Consider the following 16,603-nt stretch of genomic DNA (forward strand, 5'->3'; position numbering starts at 1 on the left):
GAGGCAGCCGCACTCAGGTGCACACGTGGCTGGGGACCCAGACAGGCTCCAAGCCCCCTTTCGTTCCCTTGCTGGGAAGAGGAAGGTGTAGCCTGCTGAGGGGCTGGCCCAGCAGCCAGGTGTCCTCCTGCATACACAGTGAATGTCCGTCCTCCCCTGCACACAGTAGGTGCTGTTATGTGCACACAGTGGGTGTCCTGTGCATGTAGAAAGTGCTCCTCTGTGCACACAGTGGGTGCTTTTCTGTGCACACAGTGGATGTCCTATGCACATGGTGAGTCTCTCCTGCGCATGCAGTGTCTGTCCTGTGCACACCCGGGCTCCCCAGAAAGGTGTCTCCATGCTGGCCTGTCAGGAGAGCTACCACGAAGGGGCACAGCTGACAAGGCGCTTCAGTCTTTGTCACAAGTCCCCTCGGTCCTCCGGGGAAGGAAGCATCAATCCACCGTGCCGTTGTAGGATTTGTTGAACTTGTTGAAGGTGAAATCTACAGTGTGGGTGGAGATGGGCTTTCTGTACAGAGGGTTGGAAGCCTGCAGTGCGGGAAGAGGGCATGGATCAGTTCACTGAACCCACACAGCAGGCTCCGGTCTAGACACCCTTCCTCAGCCAGCTGCCTAGGAAGGCAGTGACAGGGCGTGCACAGGAGGGTGCCAACAGCCAGTGCGCTGGGCTGCGCTTGTCTCTGTCTCCCACCTTGTACCTGGGCAAGGCTTGGGTGTTCCCTGAGCCGTGTCCTTCCCTGTGCAGGAGACACAAGTCCTCCACCTGCACGCTGGAACAGCCCCAGAGAGACCAAGCTACAGCATGCACCTGCTAGCAGCTCTTCCCACTCAGGCTGTGCCCAGTGGCTGCTCCCACAGCTCTCCAAGTCAGGAAAGGAAGCATCAACCCACCGTGCCATCGTAGGATTGGTTGAACTTGTGGAAGATAAAATCTACTGTGAGGGTGGCCAGGGCCTGGTGCGGGGCTCTGCTGGGCACTCTGTGCTTGGGGGTCCTGCAGCTGTCATAACCTAGCCCTGGTTGCATCTTTCCAGCAGGGGAGGGGGAGAGTGGATTCTTTGTTTGGAATGCCAGGAGTGTCAGTGGCCTTGAACTGGACCACCACCCCTGGGGGCCTGGAGCTTCCCACTTCCTGCCGCCTTACCATTTCGTAGCGGGCCCTGGAACGCTCACTCTGGAACTTTGCAAACTCTCTGCGGTCGTGGATGGTGACAAGCAGCTTCCAGATGGCCAAGAGCGCGATGCCCACCAGGAGGATGCTGCCCACTACGGCCAGCAGGATGGTCATGGCGTTTGGGGCTGTGCCACACTCTGTAGGAAGTGAAGCTTCAACCTCAGGCACGGCTGAGACAAAGGCTTTTCCTCCTCCACTCCAAGTGCTGCTCGGGGGACAGAGACTCGAGGCGGAGGGCAAGAAGCACCAGAAGTGAGCTATCCAAACATTGCGACTGACCCATGTCCAGCTGGCTGAGGGCAGAGGGCAACCAGGAGGCCTGGCATAGGCTGCAGGTCCCTCGCCGGCCGTGCCTGCCCACCTGGCCTGGCCTGGCATACGGTGAGTGAGGCTAAGCCCAGCTCAGCTTCCAGGCCAAAGTGGGAAGGTGGGAGGCAGTGGGAACTGCTGCTTCTATCAGGGCCAGGCACGAAGCGCAAGCCCCGAGTGTGCAGCAACAGTGCTTATGTCCAAAGAGCCACAGACAGCGCTTGGGAACAAAGCCTCATTCTCAAAGGCTGGTACACCACGTTGTCCCGCTGCCTCCGCCTGCCCGTTATGTAGGTCTGAAAAATTGCAAACAGAGTTTGCAATTCTGTGAATTACAGAGAGCAAATTTTTCTCTGCTCTCCTCCTCCTCCAGAGAACAGAAAGGGGGCAAGCAAAATTAGAAACACTGGCTCCCCAAGGCAAGGGCTGCTGGGCGCCCCCAAACATGAGGCAGCGCTGCAGGGCAGACGCAGCCTCCTGAGTGCCTGGGGGAACCCAGTCCTCCATCACTCCCTGCTGGGGTGGATACTAGAGGAAAGCAGCTCTGATCCGGGCGGTGAGTGCCAGTGTGTGTCCCTGGGTAGCTGGCACAGCATGGGAGCACTTCCTGCCACCAGTCCTGCAGGGCAGGGTTGTGTTCTGTGCTTGCCTGAGCCCTGTCTGAGTCTTGGGTCCCCAGCCAGCCCAGCCTCTTCTAAGCCAGACAGGGCTGTGGCTATGGCCTTGGGATTCCGATCTTCCTAAGGACCCGTGTCCCTCTCTCTGGCACACGGCATGGACAGCCAAGAGCCAAGGGAGGGTCAGCCCCTGGCCCTGCCCAAGCTGAGGGTCTCCTCCTGCTTGTGCCCACCTGGCTCCCGGAGGACGGTGAGGTTGGACTTCCCGCTGGGCAGCTCTGTGTAGGTGAACATCATGACGCAGTCCTTGGCGGTCTTGTAGAAACAGAGCACAGCCTCCTGGTCATCCTTCACTGCAAGGAAAGACCGCAGGATGTCTGAGCCAAGTTGGGGGGTGGGTAGGAGGGGGTCTTCTGGGACCACCCAGAGCCACAAGGAGAGAAGGGTGGGCAGAGGGTCTGAGAGAGAAGGCCGGGGCACCAGTGTGGTGGAGTCCACACTGCTTCCAATCCAGCTCCCTGCTAATGCACCTGGGAAAGCAGCAGGAGACGGCCCAGTGCCGAGGTCCCTGCACCACAGGGGAGACCTGGGGGCAGCTCAAGCTGTAGGCTTCGGCCTAGGCCAAGCCTTGGCTCTGGTGGCCAATTAGGGAGTGAACCAGTAGATGGAGGATCTCTGTCACTCTGCCTTTCAAATAAAGAAATCAAGTTTTAAAACTGAACACATGGACTCAGGTTTCCTGTACATACATCACAGGCCCAGGGCTTGCTCTGTGGACACGCAGGACCTGCTGGGGTCACACAGTCCCTGGCTGGGGGTGATACGAAGGCCAGAAGCCCTTGGGTGGCAGGGGGCATCAGGGTGGTTGGTGCAGGGAAGTGAAAGGCAAGAAGGAGAGGAGGAGCCTTCTAACCCCCTCAGGGGCCTGAGTGAGAGCCCATCTTTTGGGGGGCAGCCCTGTGGCCCAGGACTAGGACCTGACAGCATAGGCCACAGGACACAGCCCCTTCCTGGGGTGCAAAACACAGAGGGACTGCAGGCTGATAACTCCTGGCTTAGGAATTGGGCCCCACAATGTGCCTGCACCCTGAGGCAAAGTCGGTGGGAACTGCACCAGGCTCAGGCACCAGGCTCAAGCAGAAGGTGTACAAACCCCAGGACAGGCATTCCCCATGTTCTGAGGCTTCCTGCTCCTCAGAGACAGTTGGCAGGGGGGGTAAGGAAAGAGGCAGCATCGGCAGGTGGGCCCTGTATGACCACTGAAGGTCAGTGTTATGACCTAAGATGTTTTTCAGCTTCTTGTTGTTGTTAAAGGCAGTTATATTTACTCTAGCTGGAGTTGGCCGAAACTGAAGCTTGGAGCCAGAGATTTCTTCCCAAATTTCCCTCATGGATACACGGGCCCAACTATTTTAACCATCCTCCCTCCACTGCTTTCCCAGGCCACAGGCAGGGAGCTGGATGGGAAGCAGAGCAACCAGGACTCAAAGTGGCGCCCTTATAGGATGCCAGTGTTGCAGATGCAGCTTAACTTGCTGTGTCACAGTGCTGGCCCCGGCTCGTGTTTTCTACGAAAGAATTTTAACCTGAGAACAGACAGACGAGTGTCATCATCAAATCCAAACCTCTAGGTTGAATGAGAGGGGCGGGGGGAGAGAGGGAACGTGTGTGTGTGTAGCCGAGCAGAAGGAGGGGAAGGGAACAGGACGGGGTAGGACATCAGCTTTCTCTGGTTGGGGAGGCAGCTGTACCAAGGAGCATCCTTTTGTTTTCTGCCCATGTGTGCCCAGTTAGGGAGTACCTGGCCCAGGTATGCACACAAAACTTACGGAAGCCAAGCCCTGGGTAGCAAGATTGGGAAACAGGCACGGGGGTGGCAGCCTATGGCTTCCCCAGGGACAGCATGGAGCCCAGGGAACACACAATGATGAAGATGTGACCAGCAGGCCTCAAGCCATGATGCAGGTGAGCAGTCACTCGAAAAGGACAGGTGGACAAGACAGCCTACGTCAGGCATTAAGTGAGTTTGGACCAAGCCCAGCGGGAGGCAATGACCAGGACTCTGGGGACCCTGGAAGGCCAGGTAGAGTGGCAAACCCGCCCAGGGGCAGCCTCAATACAGGATCTTCTCCCAGGAACATGGCCTTTCTTCTTTTTCTTTTCATCATCATTCCCATCAGCGATTTCAGTAACAGCACAATGCCATGTGACCACTCACACGGATTCCCGTACATTCCACCATCCCTAACAAACACACACCTGTAAGCAGTTAACCCCAGTACCCTTCTCCCTCTTCCACCCCCCGCCCCCGTGGTCACTACTGTGAATGTTTTCACGTGGACAGCCAGATCCAGTCCCCTTGGGCACAAGCCCCAGTAACAGACCTGCTTGGCCTCCTGACCTGAGGCTGCAACCTGCAGGTGCTTGCTCCGGGCAGCAGAGGGCACACTCACCGATGCTGTCCACCCAGGTGATGACCTCGTCCCTGCACAGGTGGAGGCAGCTCTGGTTGTCTGCCTTCCCCGTGTGAAGCAGCAGGCACTCGACACAATCTCTGTGGAGAGAGGACACGCGTGGGTGGGTGTCAGGGACTGTGTGGCATCTGTACCAGGGCTCCCACCACACAATCCCTGCGGCCTTGGATGCTCATGCCCACACACTGCTGACCCTTCCCTCTTGGGTTTGAGGACAGGGGCCTTGTGCAACGCTGGGTCCTCCTCCCACCACAGGCTGACAGTTCAATCGCTTCACCACGGCGCTTGGCCACGCGGTTGTTTGCAGCTCGAGCACTGTCCCAGATGTTCACCTGCATTGGGGGTGGCACCTCCAGGAGTTCACGACTCCTAAGGACACAAGGCCTGGAATCTCAGCTTCCAGAGACTGGGAAGTGTGCAGTGGAGGGGGCAGTGCAGGGGTGCGGAGAGGCGTTCCTTGGCTGGGCTGCTGGAGCAGGGGAGGAGTTGGACATGCACCAGACCAGGGATAGCTGAGCTCCAGGGAGGAGTCAGTCGTCCCCCACTGGCCAAACCGCGATCTGTAAGCGGCCAACAGGCCCGAGAGAGGGAACGAGTGACAAGCACTCCCACCAGGAAACAGGGTTAGGACTCAGGGCCAGGTGTGCCAGGGGGTGGGGGCGGCTGCTCAACTCCACTGCTACAACCTCATAGAACCTCAGCTATGGGGGGGCCAACTGCCCTGCTCATGGCCCAGGCTGGCAGGGACCACAGGGCTCTCTGCAGAACTACAGGGGGCTGCACAACCACCAGGTGTCACCTCTCTTACCCTCTGCTTAACCCCGGGGGTCCCTGAGCGGCCTGTGAGCAGAGTGGAAGCTATAATGTAGACAGATGATTGAAAGTGGACAGCCACTCAGGAATTGTGCAGCAAGAACCCTGACTCTGCAGAGGAGAAAAGCCGGGCCTAAGTGAGCTCCCTGGCAAAGCAGGGATCCTGCACCGGGTGCCCTAACCCTTCCCTGCCTTTAGCACGGCAAGCGACAGCAGTCTAGGGGCGGGGTAGGGATGTCAGACAGAACATGGACATGGCTTTCCTAAGAAGGATCTGACGCACTTTGGAATTCAGCCTTCCCAGATGGCCACTGCATCCTAGGCATAGCCTTCCTGGCAGAGGCCTGAGATAGAAACACAGGGGCCAGTGGAGCCCCAGGGACAGACCCCAGGGACTTGGCTGGCGGCCAGGCCAGGGCGGCTATCCAGCTGTGGTCATTCCTGCCGACAAGGTCAGTACAGGGCAAGCAGGCAGACAGCAGTGGCTCCCCGCCACTTCCTGCGGAAAAAAGGGGAGGGTCCACGTGGCCGTCCCCATGTCATCTACACGCCCCACTGACTTGGGGAAACTCGCCACGTGTTGTTGGTTCATGTGTTCACATCAGTCCAGACTTGGGGGAAAACGAAACAAAAACACCAAGTTGTTGAGAGGTTTTGCAAGGGGTGCCTTACTAATTGCGATTGGCTGTTCTGTGCCTGCCCTGCCCCCGGGGTTCAGGGTGTGTTCCTTAGCTCTACTAAGTGAGGACCAGCTGCCCTGCAACGTCAGGACAGAGACATGCCACACCTGGTGGCTCTCAACAAAGCGGTGAGCGGTGTGGGCTCCAGCCCCGTGGGCGCTCACCTCCCCACCACCCCCGTGCCGTCTGTACTCGCGTGTCTTGTTACCATCACTGTCTGTCTTCATTACTTCCTCATCTCTGCCAATTCAATGAAGCCCAGCCCCATCCATCTCCCCTCTGCACCTGCAGCCAGCTGGCCGGGACCCACACCTGCGTGCTCTATGGCCAAACACCAAGTTCAGGGTTGCGCCTCCCAGAACCTCCCTCAGCACAGACAGACCAGCAGTGGCAGCAGACCCAGGGAGCATGAACTCATTGCACTATCAGCCTGAGCCAGACACTCCAAGGGAAAGCTGCCAAAAGACAGCGGTGCAGTCGCCTCCCGGTCCAGGATGCTTGTTGGACTGTCGCCTCCCTGGGCTGCTCCTCCGCGCGTGCACTCTCAGCATGCAGCAACACCACTCTCGCTTCGCCTGCCCTGTGGTTCTCTCTTCCCCATGCGCTGTTGGAGTGTGAAGGGCAGAGCTGGGGGGAGTCAGCAGAGCTGCTGGATGGGCGGAGATGCTACACTGTGCAGCAGCAGCCGAGCTGAGCCAAGCCAAGCCGGGGGGCGACAGTTTCAGGATAAATGGAGCAGAACATTCTGAGCCATTGCACTTGGCTCCTGGCCCATCCAATCTAGGTCAGGTGCCTTTCTATCTAATTTCTGACCAGGTTTTGTTTGTGGTGGCCATTCCCACATGGGCGCTCGAAGATGTCCAAGTGGAGGGGGAGAATTAAATCCATTTGACAACAATGGTGCGAACAGTACTCCCTCTGGAAGCCGCACAGCAACACGTGACCAGGCTGGGCACCAACGCCAGTGTAATGGACATCTGTGATCCCCTAATTTCCAAACTTGCCTAAGCACAGGTCGGCAGTTAGCATGTCTATTCTGGCAAAAGAAAGCAGTGTTTCTGTTTGAAGGCTACTATTTGACTCTGGCTGGGACACGCAGGCTGCCCTGGGGCCGTTACCTCTTGGTGCTGCAAGCATCTGGGCAGGTAGGGCACTTCTCACACATTTCTCCAAAGGCTCCCGGCTCCGTGCACTGGCACTGCCCGCAGATGCAGTGCCCGCGATCGCTGCAGATCTGCCCATCTTTGGCCCGGCATGTGCTGATGTCTGTGGAGCAGTTGCAGTTGTCGCCGATATATCCCGCGTGGCATTTGCACTCTCCGCAGTGACATTCGCCATGGCCTGCCAAGGGCATAGGTGGAGTGTCAGGGCCTGTCTACCTCCACACAGGAACATGAAGCCACCTGATGCCTGCTGTGGGCCAGGTACTGGGGACCACAGAGGGAACACATCGCTGACTGCCTTCAGAGCCTGGCTGGAGAGTCCGTGGGGACCTCTGGCAGGGGTGGGATCTGAGCTACGTGTCCCAGGTGGTCCAGAACTTGGGCCCCAGGCACATCATGGGACAAGGACCGAGAACAGTTTCTTCCTGCCTCAGCTGTCTGGACCATGGCTCAAGGATGGTCCCCTCCTGACTCCCAGAGCTCACTGACTGCGGCTCTGAATGATGATCAATGAACTTGGGATTCTGAAATCAGGATGCTTCTGGGTTGCTGTGCTGTCACAAGGGGCCAGACAAGAGGGAGCTCTGACTACAGAAGCAGGCAACGAGGACAGCATGGGGACAGCAGAAGCCAGGTACCCAGCTAGGGCCAAGGCATGTGAGGAATGCAGCTCAGCAAGACAGACACTGGGCAGTGTCCAGAGACCCCAGGGGTCAGGCAGCCCAGTGGAAATGATATGCCTGCTTTTTTTTTTCTAATGTTTATTTATTCTAAAGGCAAAGTTACAGAAAGAAAATGAGAAACAGTTTTTTTCCACTTGCTGCATCATTCCTCATGTGGCTACAAGGGCCGGGGCTGGGCCAGGCAGCAGCTAGGAGCCAGCAGCTTTATTCAGGTCTCCCACATGGATAGTGGCCCAAAGACATGGGCCATTGTCTGATGTTTTCCCAGGTGTGTTAGCAAGGAACTAGATGGGAAGTGGAGCAGCTGGGACTTGAATGAACACCCATATTGGAAACCTGGGTAGTGGTTTAACCTGTATGCTGCAGTGCCAGCCTCTGCTCTGACCCCTGACCTCCATGACTGGCAGACTCCACCTGTGATACTTTTAGGTCACACCATGTGCACTGGTGTGTCACAGCCTGGAATGGAGTGGACGTCGGAGCATCAGCCAGCCAACAGCTGGGGTGTGTGTATGCATGTGTGTGTGTACTATTGTAGAGCTTCAGTCGCAATCGTGAGCCCTCACACTGTGGGGAGGCAATGCCAGCCCTGCCCTCAGGCTAGGAGTGATAGAGCTGAGCCACAGATGGGGGCAGTAGCCCTAAGAGGGCTGCCCAGCTGATAGCTGCAGAGTCAGGACTCGAACCCAGGGAGCCTGCTTCCAGAGCCCATAGTCTGAACTCCAGCCTTCACTACCTCTCATGACCACAGCCTGGCCAAGATGAGGACTTGCAGAGGGACGCCCTGACTCTCTCTGCCTACAAGAGGAAAGGCTGGCTACTGCCTCAAGCTTCTGCAGGTGTCAAAGGCAGGAGGCCCATTGGCTGAGAAGGGCTCTGAGTGTGCAAGTATGGTGTGTGTGTGTGTGTGTGTGAACAGTGCCTGGGTGGGAGAGGGCGAAAAGCACAGATCAGAGTCCAGCAGTGGTCTCTCCATTCTTTACGCCACCAACAGGAGTACTGGTGACATATAACAATCTAAAACCAAAATCCACTGTGTACTGCTTTCCCTTCCTAAGGTCATTTTCTAAGTCTGATGATAACAGAACCAAGAGTTTGCATTAACGGAGCACTCAGCCACATTTAGGGAGAGAATGGAGAAGCAGACGGCAGAGGGGAAGAGGGGTCTCCTGCATCTGACTTCCTTGGCTGTCACCCTAGCCGTCGGCTCCAGCACCCTCCCTGAGGTCACAGTGTAGGCAGGGGCCCTCTTGAGCGGTCACTCTCTTCCTGTCCTACTTCCCCAGGCTTTGTCCACTGCGTATGCCTGGAAGGGTGTGTGTGTTGGGCGGGAGGGGCGGGGATCATGCAGGGCAGCCCAGCCTCCTAACCTTCCCATGGTGTACCAGCTCTGTGCAGGGCAGGAGCTCAGATCCCCTTCTCTTTCTGTGAAACTCTGCCTTTCAAATAAGATCAAATCTCCCCAAATGTAGCAAAGTGGGCTGCACAGGTCCCCTGTGTCCAGGGCAGGCTTCAGCAGCCTCCCAGGAGCTCACATAGAACAACACCCCATAATGCAGAAGTTCAGAAAATGAGAGGAAAACTCAGTGCTGAATTAACAAGCAATGAAGATGGCCCTAGCTGTATCAGGCAAGGAGGAGGCTTTGGCCTAGATGCGGAAAGAGCCCCTGAACCCTTCCCACTGGTAGCCCCACAGGGCTGCCTAGCCACAGGCTGCTTCTCTAGGTAGCCTGGGCCTGGACTCAGAGTCCTTGACAACACAGCACTCCCCACAGCTCGCAAAACTGAATGACTTGGTGCAGGCATTGGGTGCAGTGGCTTACATCGCCTGCAATCCCCTATCAGAGTGCCTACTTCCAGTCCCAGCTCCTCCTCTACTTTTGATCCAGCTGCCTGCTGATATGCCACTGGTGAGGCCACAGATGCTATCCACTTACTTGGGTCCCTGCAAGCTACATGGGAGACCCAGATGGAGTTCTGGGCTTTCAAACTTCAGCTTGGTCAAGTCCTGGCTATGGTGGGTATCTAGGAAGTGAACGAGCAGACATAAGAGCTCTGTCCGCCCTTCAAATAAAGTGAAAAATTTTAAAAGAGAAGTTTCCAAGTCACCTTTAGAAAAAAAGCATGACACCTATTAAGTGTCCAAAGGCCACTCGGGTCTGATTACATTTTACCCAAATCCAAGTACTTCCAAATGAGCTTGCCTTTCCCTCCAGCTGCAGGCTCAGAACAGTCACCCCTGGCTACGTTCATGCCCTAGCAGGAACACAGGTCCCTAAAAGGCATGAGGCAGTCAACCCCGTCCAAAGGATTATAGCTGCCAACTCCCCACAGACCTAAGCCCAGGACTCGTCCTGAAAACAAAGCAAATTCCTAGCACACCCTTGGCCGAGTGAATCGAGTTGAACGATGTCTATTTAACACTGCGCAGACACAAAGCTGTTTTTGTAGCACATGGACAGGGCAAGGGAGGGCAAGGAAGGGCATGCGAAAGCACCGTGCACGCCGAATGGCTACACGTGCAAGCCATTATTAGTATTACCTCCGTCGGAATGAGTGATAGCTCAATGGACAGGAAGTTGTAAATGTGCCTATTTATACGGAATTTCAGCTCGCCAGGATTCAACAGCTTTCCATCAGCAAATGGGACTCATTTGGGCTGTGAGCCAAGCCTCCACGCCTCCTTGTAGGAGATGGAATGCTGGTTACTCAGACAGGCAGCAGGAAGGGAGCTGTGGCAGAAGGTGAGTCAGTGGCCTGGAGGTCAAAGGCGACCGGGAAGACAAGGCCTTCCCCAACTCTGACTGCAGGGTTGGCCGCAGCTAGATGAGGACTGAAGGCAGCATGCAGGGAGGTGAGAATAAAGGAAGGCACCTTTTATCAACCTCATGCAGCGACATGGGTCACCTGGATGTGAAGGGAGGGGAGGAGTTGAGATGCAGGAGGGTGTGGGTTTTGGTGATGGGAAATGAAGATCAAGGAAACAGCAAGGCCTGAGATCACAGTGGCGAAGTGGTTGAGGAAGGGCGAGGAGAGGCCGAGGCTGCCAGCTGTGCCAGGGGGAAAGGGTGAGCACCTGTGAGAACAACCCCGAGGCGGTGATGGAGGGGGATGACGGGAGCCAAGGCCAGGTCCTGTGTCTGTCACTCGCTGGAAGCTGGGATAACTGCTTCCCTCCCCCACCAGCGAGCAGTACACCCTTCCAAGCAGCTGGGACTCTTGCTGGGGGAAGTTGAGGCTGAAGAGGAGCCTGTGGGCCATGAACACACATGGTGGAGAGCGGAGCAGGAAGAGAGAGCCGCAGCAGATGCAGCAGTCAACACAAGAATTCTCCACTGGGGCCGCCTGCACCCCCAACCCTCCACTCCCCTCCTCCCCCGGGATCTGCTACTTGAACCTCTGTGTGTTGGCTTCTTCAAGTGCAAGTGGGGTGGAGAGAATCACAGAGACTGAGTTAGACCAGTTAGCCTGTATCAAACATTTTGAACAGGGAAAGGTATATGGTAAGCGCTCAATACATGCTATCTTCAGCCCTGCCAGTGAGATGGGGATACAGAAGCATGGACAGTGGGGAGGGAAAGGAAGGCACCTTTTGCCAAGCTGTGCCAAGACACCCAGGGTGCAAGGCTGCCGTAGGGCCCCCTAACCCACTCCAGTCTGCCATGGCTACAGTTAACATCCTCTGTGGGTTTGTGTGTTGAGATTTATTCTTGGTCGTGAGATGCCAGAAGGGTAGAAGCTTAATGCGACAATTCAGACACGGGACCTTTTGGAGGGGACAGTGCCTGAGACTGGTGAAGGCCAGCAGGGGAGCCCCCACACTTGACCAATGCTTGCTTTACAGAAGAGACCAGAGAGGGCACTCGGGTGTGTGGTCTCTGGCCAGGCACTCCCTTGCGCTCCGCCTTGGGATTCAGCCAGCACCAAGGACACATGGGCGTAGTCCCTCACCCGGGCCCACAATGAGAAGTCAAAGCAAACCTCCTCTCACGCAGCGCCCCGGCCTTGGCCATGTCCTCACAGCACTGCAAAGTGGACTAACACAGGGTGCAGTCGTCAGGCCTAGCACAAAGCCCTTCCACTGCCTACACAACACCCAGGGCCCGTGGGTGCGGGACTGAGGCCAACAGGGCCCCGAGGTGCCACACACTGCATTCCTGGGTGTGTCAGGGGACAGACGCGAAGGTAGCTGCTTTGATGAAGAAGGGACACAAGCCCATCCGCTGCTGGTTCTGCAGGCAGGACATGGGTGACTCTTGGCTCCGTCACAGCTGCACCCCATCCCCTGAGCTGCTCTCTGGGTCTGCAGGGGTCCAAGGAGGCTATGGTGACCTCCACCTGGGAGAGCGGGAGGAAGGGAGGGAAGAGAAGGAGACAGACAGACAGACAGCGTGGGATGCAGAGAATGGAGAATCCGTTTTCTTTTCCCCCTTCCTCTACTGGATCAGGAGTGAGGAGTGGGCCAGGGCCTGCTGACCTCTGACCCTCAGATGCCAATCACAGCTCTGCAATGCCCGGTGGTTCCTCTGGCCTCCCTAGGTTTCCCAAGGTCTGCAGCAGGCTCAGGGGCAGACAGCAAGGACACTCCGTGGGACACTTCCCATGCCCCAGCTTCCTCTTCCCCTCTGTGCATCTACTCTCCCTTGTTCCTTTTCATTCCTGGTGTCTCCTATGAGGGTCCAACTTCTGCCCCTAAGAGGTGGCCATGTAAACAGGAAGTGTCTGAAGGCTCCTTAAAGGGGTACATGCTGGAGGCCTGTGCAGACGTGTCTCCTGTGTATTCCTGGCATTCCCGTGAGATTTGGGCCCAGCTTCCAGAACTCTCCAACAGGACAGGAAGCCAGCTCAGCTTGCTGCAGATCACTGTGTCTGTGAGACCCAGGCCCACCACGCTGCCCTAAGGTAGACTTCAGTGCCCTGGGCAAAGCGCAACTACCCGGACAGCCAGGGGGGGTCGGGGAGGGCCCACCTGCCAAGGCAGCACAGCCCTGGCCCCCCAACCACCAACCCCCCTAACAAAGCACTCCAGAGCCAGACGTGGCCAGAGGCAAGGGGCACAGCCTCTGTCTGGGGGCCTGAGACAGGAAGGGGAAGTCCCTCCCCAGAAACACTAGTCCCAGCTGTGTTGACAAGCAGGTCCGAGTTACGTAAGAGCACCCGCCCCCGTGTCCTCGGCTGTCCCTGCCCCGCCTGGCTGCCTGCAGGTCTCAGGGTGGTGGCTCCCATTCTGAACCTCCACCCTGGTTGGGGGACGGGGATAATGAGTCGAGCCCAACACTGCAACCCTCCCCTCCTCGGTGCACTAGCCTAGGTTTCAGAACAACAACAAAAAAGGAGTGGAGAATTTCTGAAACGCACAGTGCCAAGTGCCAGTTTCCTTGCCAGGGGTCTCAGTGCGGCTCCAGGGCTCCTCGGGGGCAACTGGATCCACCCTAGGGGCCAGGGAGAGGTTGTACTTGGACAGTGCAGCTCTCCTCCATTCAGCTTCCAGAGCCAAGGGGCGGGAGGGAGAAGCCGGCAGGCAGAGTGGGAAAGGTCCAGCCCGCCCCACATCCAGCTCCCAACCTTCCTCACGCTCCGCCCGACCTCCTGGGAACCACTCAGCTGGTGAGGGCTTTGCAGAATCGAAGCAGAGCTGCTGTGCAGTCTTAGCTGCCTGCTTGCCGTCTCTGGGAAGCCATCCAGCCTCCTCAGCACTGACAGTGGACAATGCCCTGCCTGAGAAGATTGGGGGAATATTGTTTAATATTGTTTAATAAACATGCAATGGAGAAGTGCCATGGTTGGCTCTTGTGCCCACTACCTGCAAGGAGTCAGGAGCTCTGTCCAGGTCAGCCCACTCACATCTCTGACAGAGGCCCCAGTGTGTTGTGCTCATAACAGGTCAGGGTCCACGGATCACATGGGCAGCCTGCCCAGGCACTCTAAGGGGCAGGTAACAACCATGAGCTCAGTTTTCAGATGCAGGAAGTGAGGCCCGGGGAGACTCAAAGTAACCCCAAGTTACACAGGAGGGAGGTGGTGGGGCTGGGATGTGAACCACATTTGCTTGACTTAGGGACCCTTACTCCTAGCCCCTAGCTAACAGTCTCTTCAGTGCAATCCAGTCATGACTAAGTGAGGAAGAATTAAACCCGCGCCAGGAGACAATGCAGTGCCGTGTCCATGGCCTCCATTTTTCAGCTGTCAGTTAAGGAGCATGGCTACGGGAGCCCTCTTCCATGGCCGATGTATGGCTGCTAACATGAAAGTGTTCAGGTCAAGGCCAGGGCTGGAGGGGAAGCTGAAGAAGGCCCCAGGCTCAATCATGGGGTTTGATATAAAAGATACATCTGGTGGCACAAAGACTAATGAGTGCTATAGTGTAGCGGACTGCACACAGCCTAAAGGAAACATTTGAATGACAGATGAGAGAAACAGAACTGGCAGTCTGGGGCTAGACATGGATGGGCAGGGACTGCGAGGAAACCAGAGTGCCACGGTGAGTGCCCCAAGTGCCTCCCTTAGGCCACAGGCAGCCTGGCAGGAAACTCCCATGATCACCAGCCAGAAGCCTACAGGGCTCTCCCAGCCTCTTTCCCTCCGGGGGCAGGTCTTTGCTGCAGGTCAGTTGCTTCAGTCTCCTCAATTATTGCCCTAAAACGTACATCATGTGATGCTGCTCTCCCATTCAAACCTGTAACAGCACCTTGTCACTGGCAATACAGCACCCGTGTCTGCACTTTGCCTCCATTCTATAACCCGCCCTCCCGATTTCTCCCGGCACCCCAGACCTCGGCCATTTCAAGGCACTCCTAGCTTCTCCTTGTGCTGGACATACATGGGTTTCTGTTTCGAAGCCATCACGGATTGGCTGTGGTATGGGCAGCAGACAGGATAGCATGGAGGTGGTGGTGGAGATGGAGAAGCATTGGGACGCAGTGGGACTGCAAGATGGGCTGGAGGACTCCTGGACCCCCAGCTCTTCCAGCTGAATTAAGGTGATAAAAGGCAGAGCCAGGAGAGAAGAGAACTTTCTGACCATCTAAGTGGAGAGATCAATAAAGCCAGTGGCTGCAGGGAGCCCAGAGCCCAGCTGAGCAACGGAACCACAAGATGTGAAGCTGCAGGTCTGGGCATGACACAAGAGAGGATAGCTGAGACAACGGCTAGGAGCACACCGAGCTGCTCCCGCACTGAGCAGGCATCTAGAGAAGGATCCTGGGTAGGCTGCAGACATCTCGAGGCGGCGGCTGTTATCAACAACATCCACAGTGGCTCAAACTTCAAGCAAGGTATGGATTGAGAATGTAGAAAAGTCAGGAAGAGGAGCTGGGGAGACCTTGCTGCTGCCAGCACCAGGACAAATCCAAACAGGACTGCACTGAGGCCTGCATGGCAAGTGACAAATGAAGATGGGGGCAGAAAGACACCTGCTTGGCAAATGGGGCCATGAAGGAAGGAGCTGCAGGGACTGTGACAGAGGTTGATGCAAGCGTTTTGTTTTTTTCTGTTCCTTCATGTTTGCCCTCTCTTCCTCCCTTTTTCTCCCAGCTGCAATTCTTGCCTGACTTTGCTTTCACATACATTCAACATGAAACAGATCTTAGCATGGGCAAAAGCCCGGAAGAATTAGTTAAGAGGCAGGTGCAGGCTGAACCATACACCCCATGGATTCACCTGTGCTCTCGCTTGCCCCATCTCATTAGCACACAACCCACAAAAACTCAACCCACACAGTTGATTTCTGGGTGCCTGGTCCTGTGATGAGATGGAAGTGACCATCACCAGTCCCCCAAGAGGACTTCCAGCTTTTAAAGTTATACTGGAGGGCCCGGCGGCGTGGCCTAGCGCCTGAGGTCCTCGCCTTGAACATGCCAGGATCCCATATGGGCACTGGTTCTAATCCCAACAGCTCCACTTCCCATCCAGCTCCCTGCTTGTGGCCTGGGAAAGCAGTCGAGGATGGCCCAAAGCTTTGGGACCCTGCACCCGTGTGGGATACCCGGAAAGAAGTTCCTGGATCCTGGCTTCAGATCAGCACAGCACCAGCCACTGCAGTCACTTGGGGAGTGAATCATCGCACGGAAGATCTTCCTCTCTGTATATCTGACTTTCCAATAAAACTAAATCTTAAAAAAAAAAAAGTTATACTGGAAAGGAACAGGAATAAAAGGAACCCTCTGGAATTTCAACATGCCTCTTGAGATATTTCACACCTTAACTGAAGTCCAAGAAATGGAGATGTTTTAGAATGACTGGAGGAAAAGTGGATTAACACTGGCTCTCCTTGTGGCAGGACAAGGACAGGGTCATGACCGTGTAGAAGGTTCAAGCTCTGCATATGCACTGGCTCTGCCTGTTGTTTGGTTTCCTCTAGCACAGGAGCAGGCTTGGCCTTCCTCAACAGCTTCTTCGTACTCGGCTTGTCAAGGAGCCAGCCCTAACAGTCGGCTGCAGATGTTTTAGTAACAAGGGATGACCGCTGAGTCCTGGCCCTTCTCTCTTCAGCTGGATCCCATGTCCCATTCTGCACCTGAGCAGCAAAACACGACCTTTACCTACACCGCCAGCTGATGCTGTTTCCAAGCAAGCTTCTCCAAATGTCAGCATTCAGGGAAGACGCCACTGGCTGGAGAACTGAGGCTATCGTCAGAGGCCATGCTGGCTCTCCTGCTGAGATCTCTGCCTCCTGGTCTGAGCAAC

General features: G+C 56.2%; 1 protein-coding gene across 1 annotated transcript in view; it reads right to left on the reverse strand.

Annotated features, from left to right (window-relative positions):
* Positions 1 to 229: 229 nt before the first annotated feature.
* Positions 230 to 16,603, reverse strand: part of LOC121167264 (integrin beta-5) — a gene marked incomplete at its 5' end in the record, with an annotated part of 95,005 nt that continues 78,631 nt past the window's right edge. The window contains 5 exons of the mRNA XM_040996690.1: positions 230 to 533; positions 1,150 to 1,316; positions 2,339 to 2,458; positions 4,559 to 4,659; positions 7,191 to 7,413. Coding sequence (XP_040852624.1) covers positions 438 to 533; positions 1,150 to 1,316; positions 2,339 to 2,458; positions 4,559 to 4,659; positions 7,191 to 7,413 — 707 coding nt within the window. The remainder of the gene's footprint in view (positions 534 to 1,149; positions 1,317 to 2,338; positions 2,459 to 4,558; positions 4,660 to 7,190; positions 7,414 to 16,603) is intronic.

This window comes from Ochotona curzoniae, unplaced genomic scaffold (genome assembly GCF_017591425.1).
Source record: "Ochotona curzoniae isolate NIBS_2020 unplaced genomic scaffold, NIBS_Ocur_1.0 patch356, whole genome shotgun sequence".
Classification (NCBI taxonomy): Eukaryota; Metazoa; Chordata; class Mammalia; order Lagomorpha; family Ochotonidae; genus Ochotona; species Ochotona curzoniae.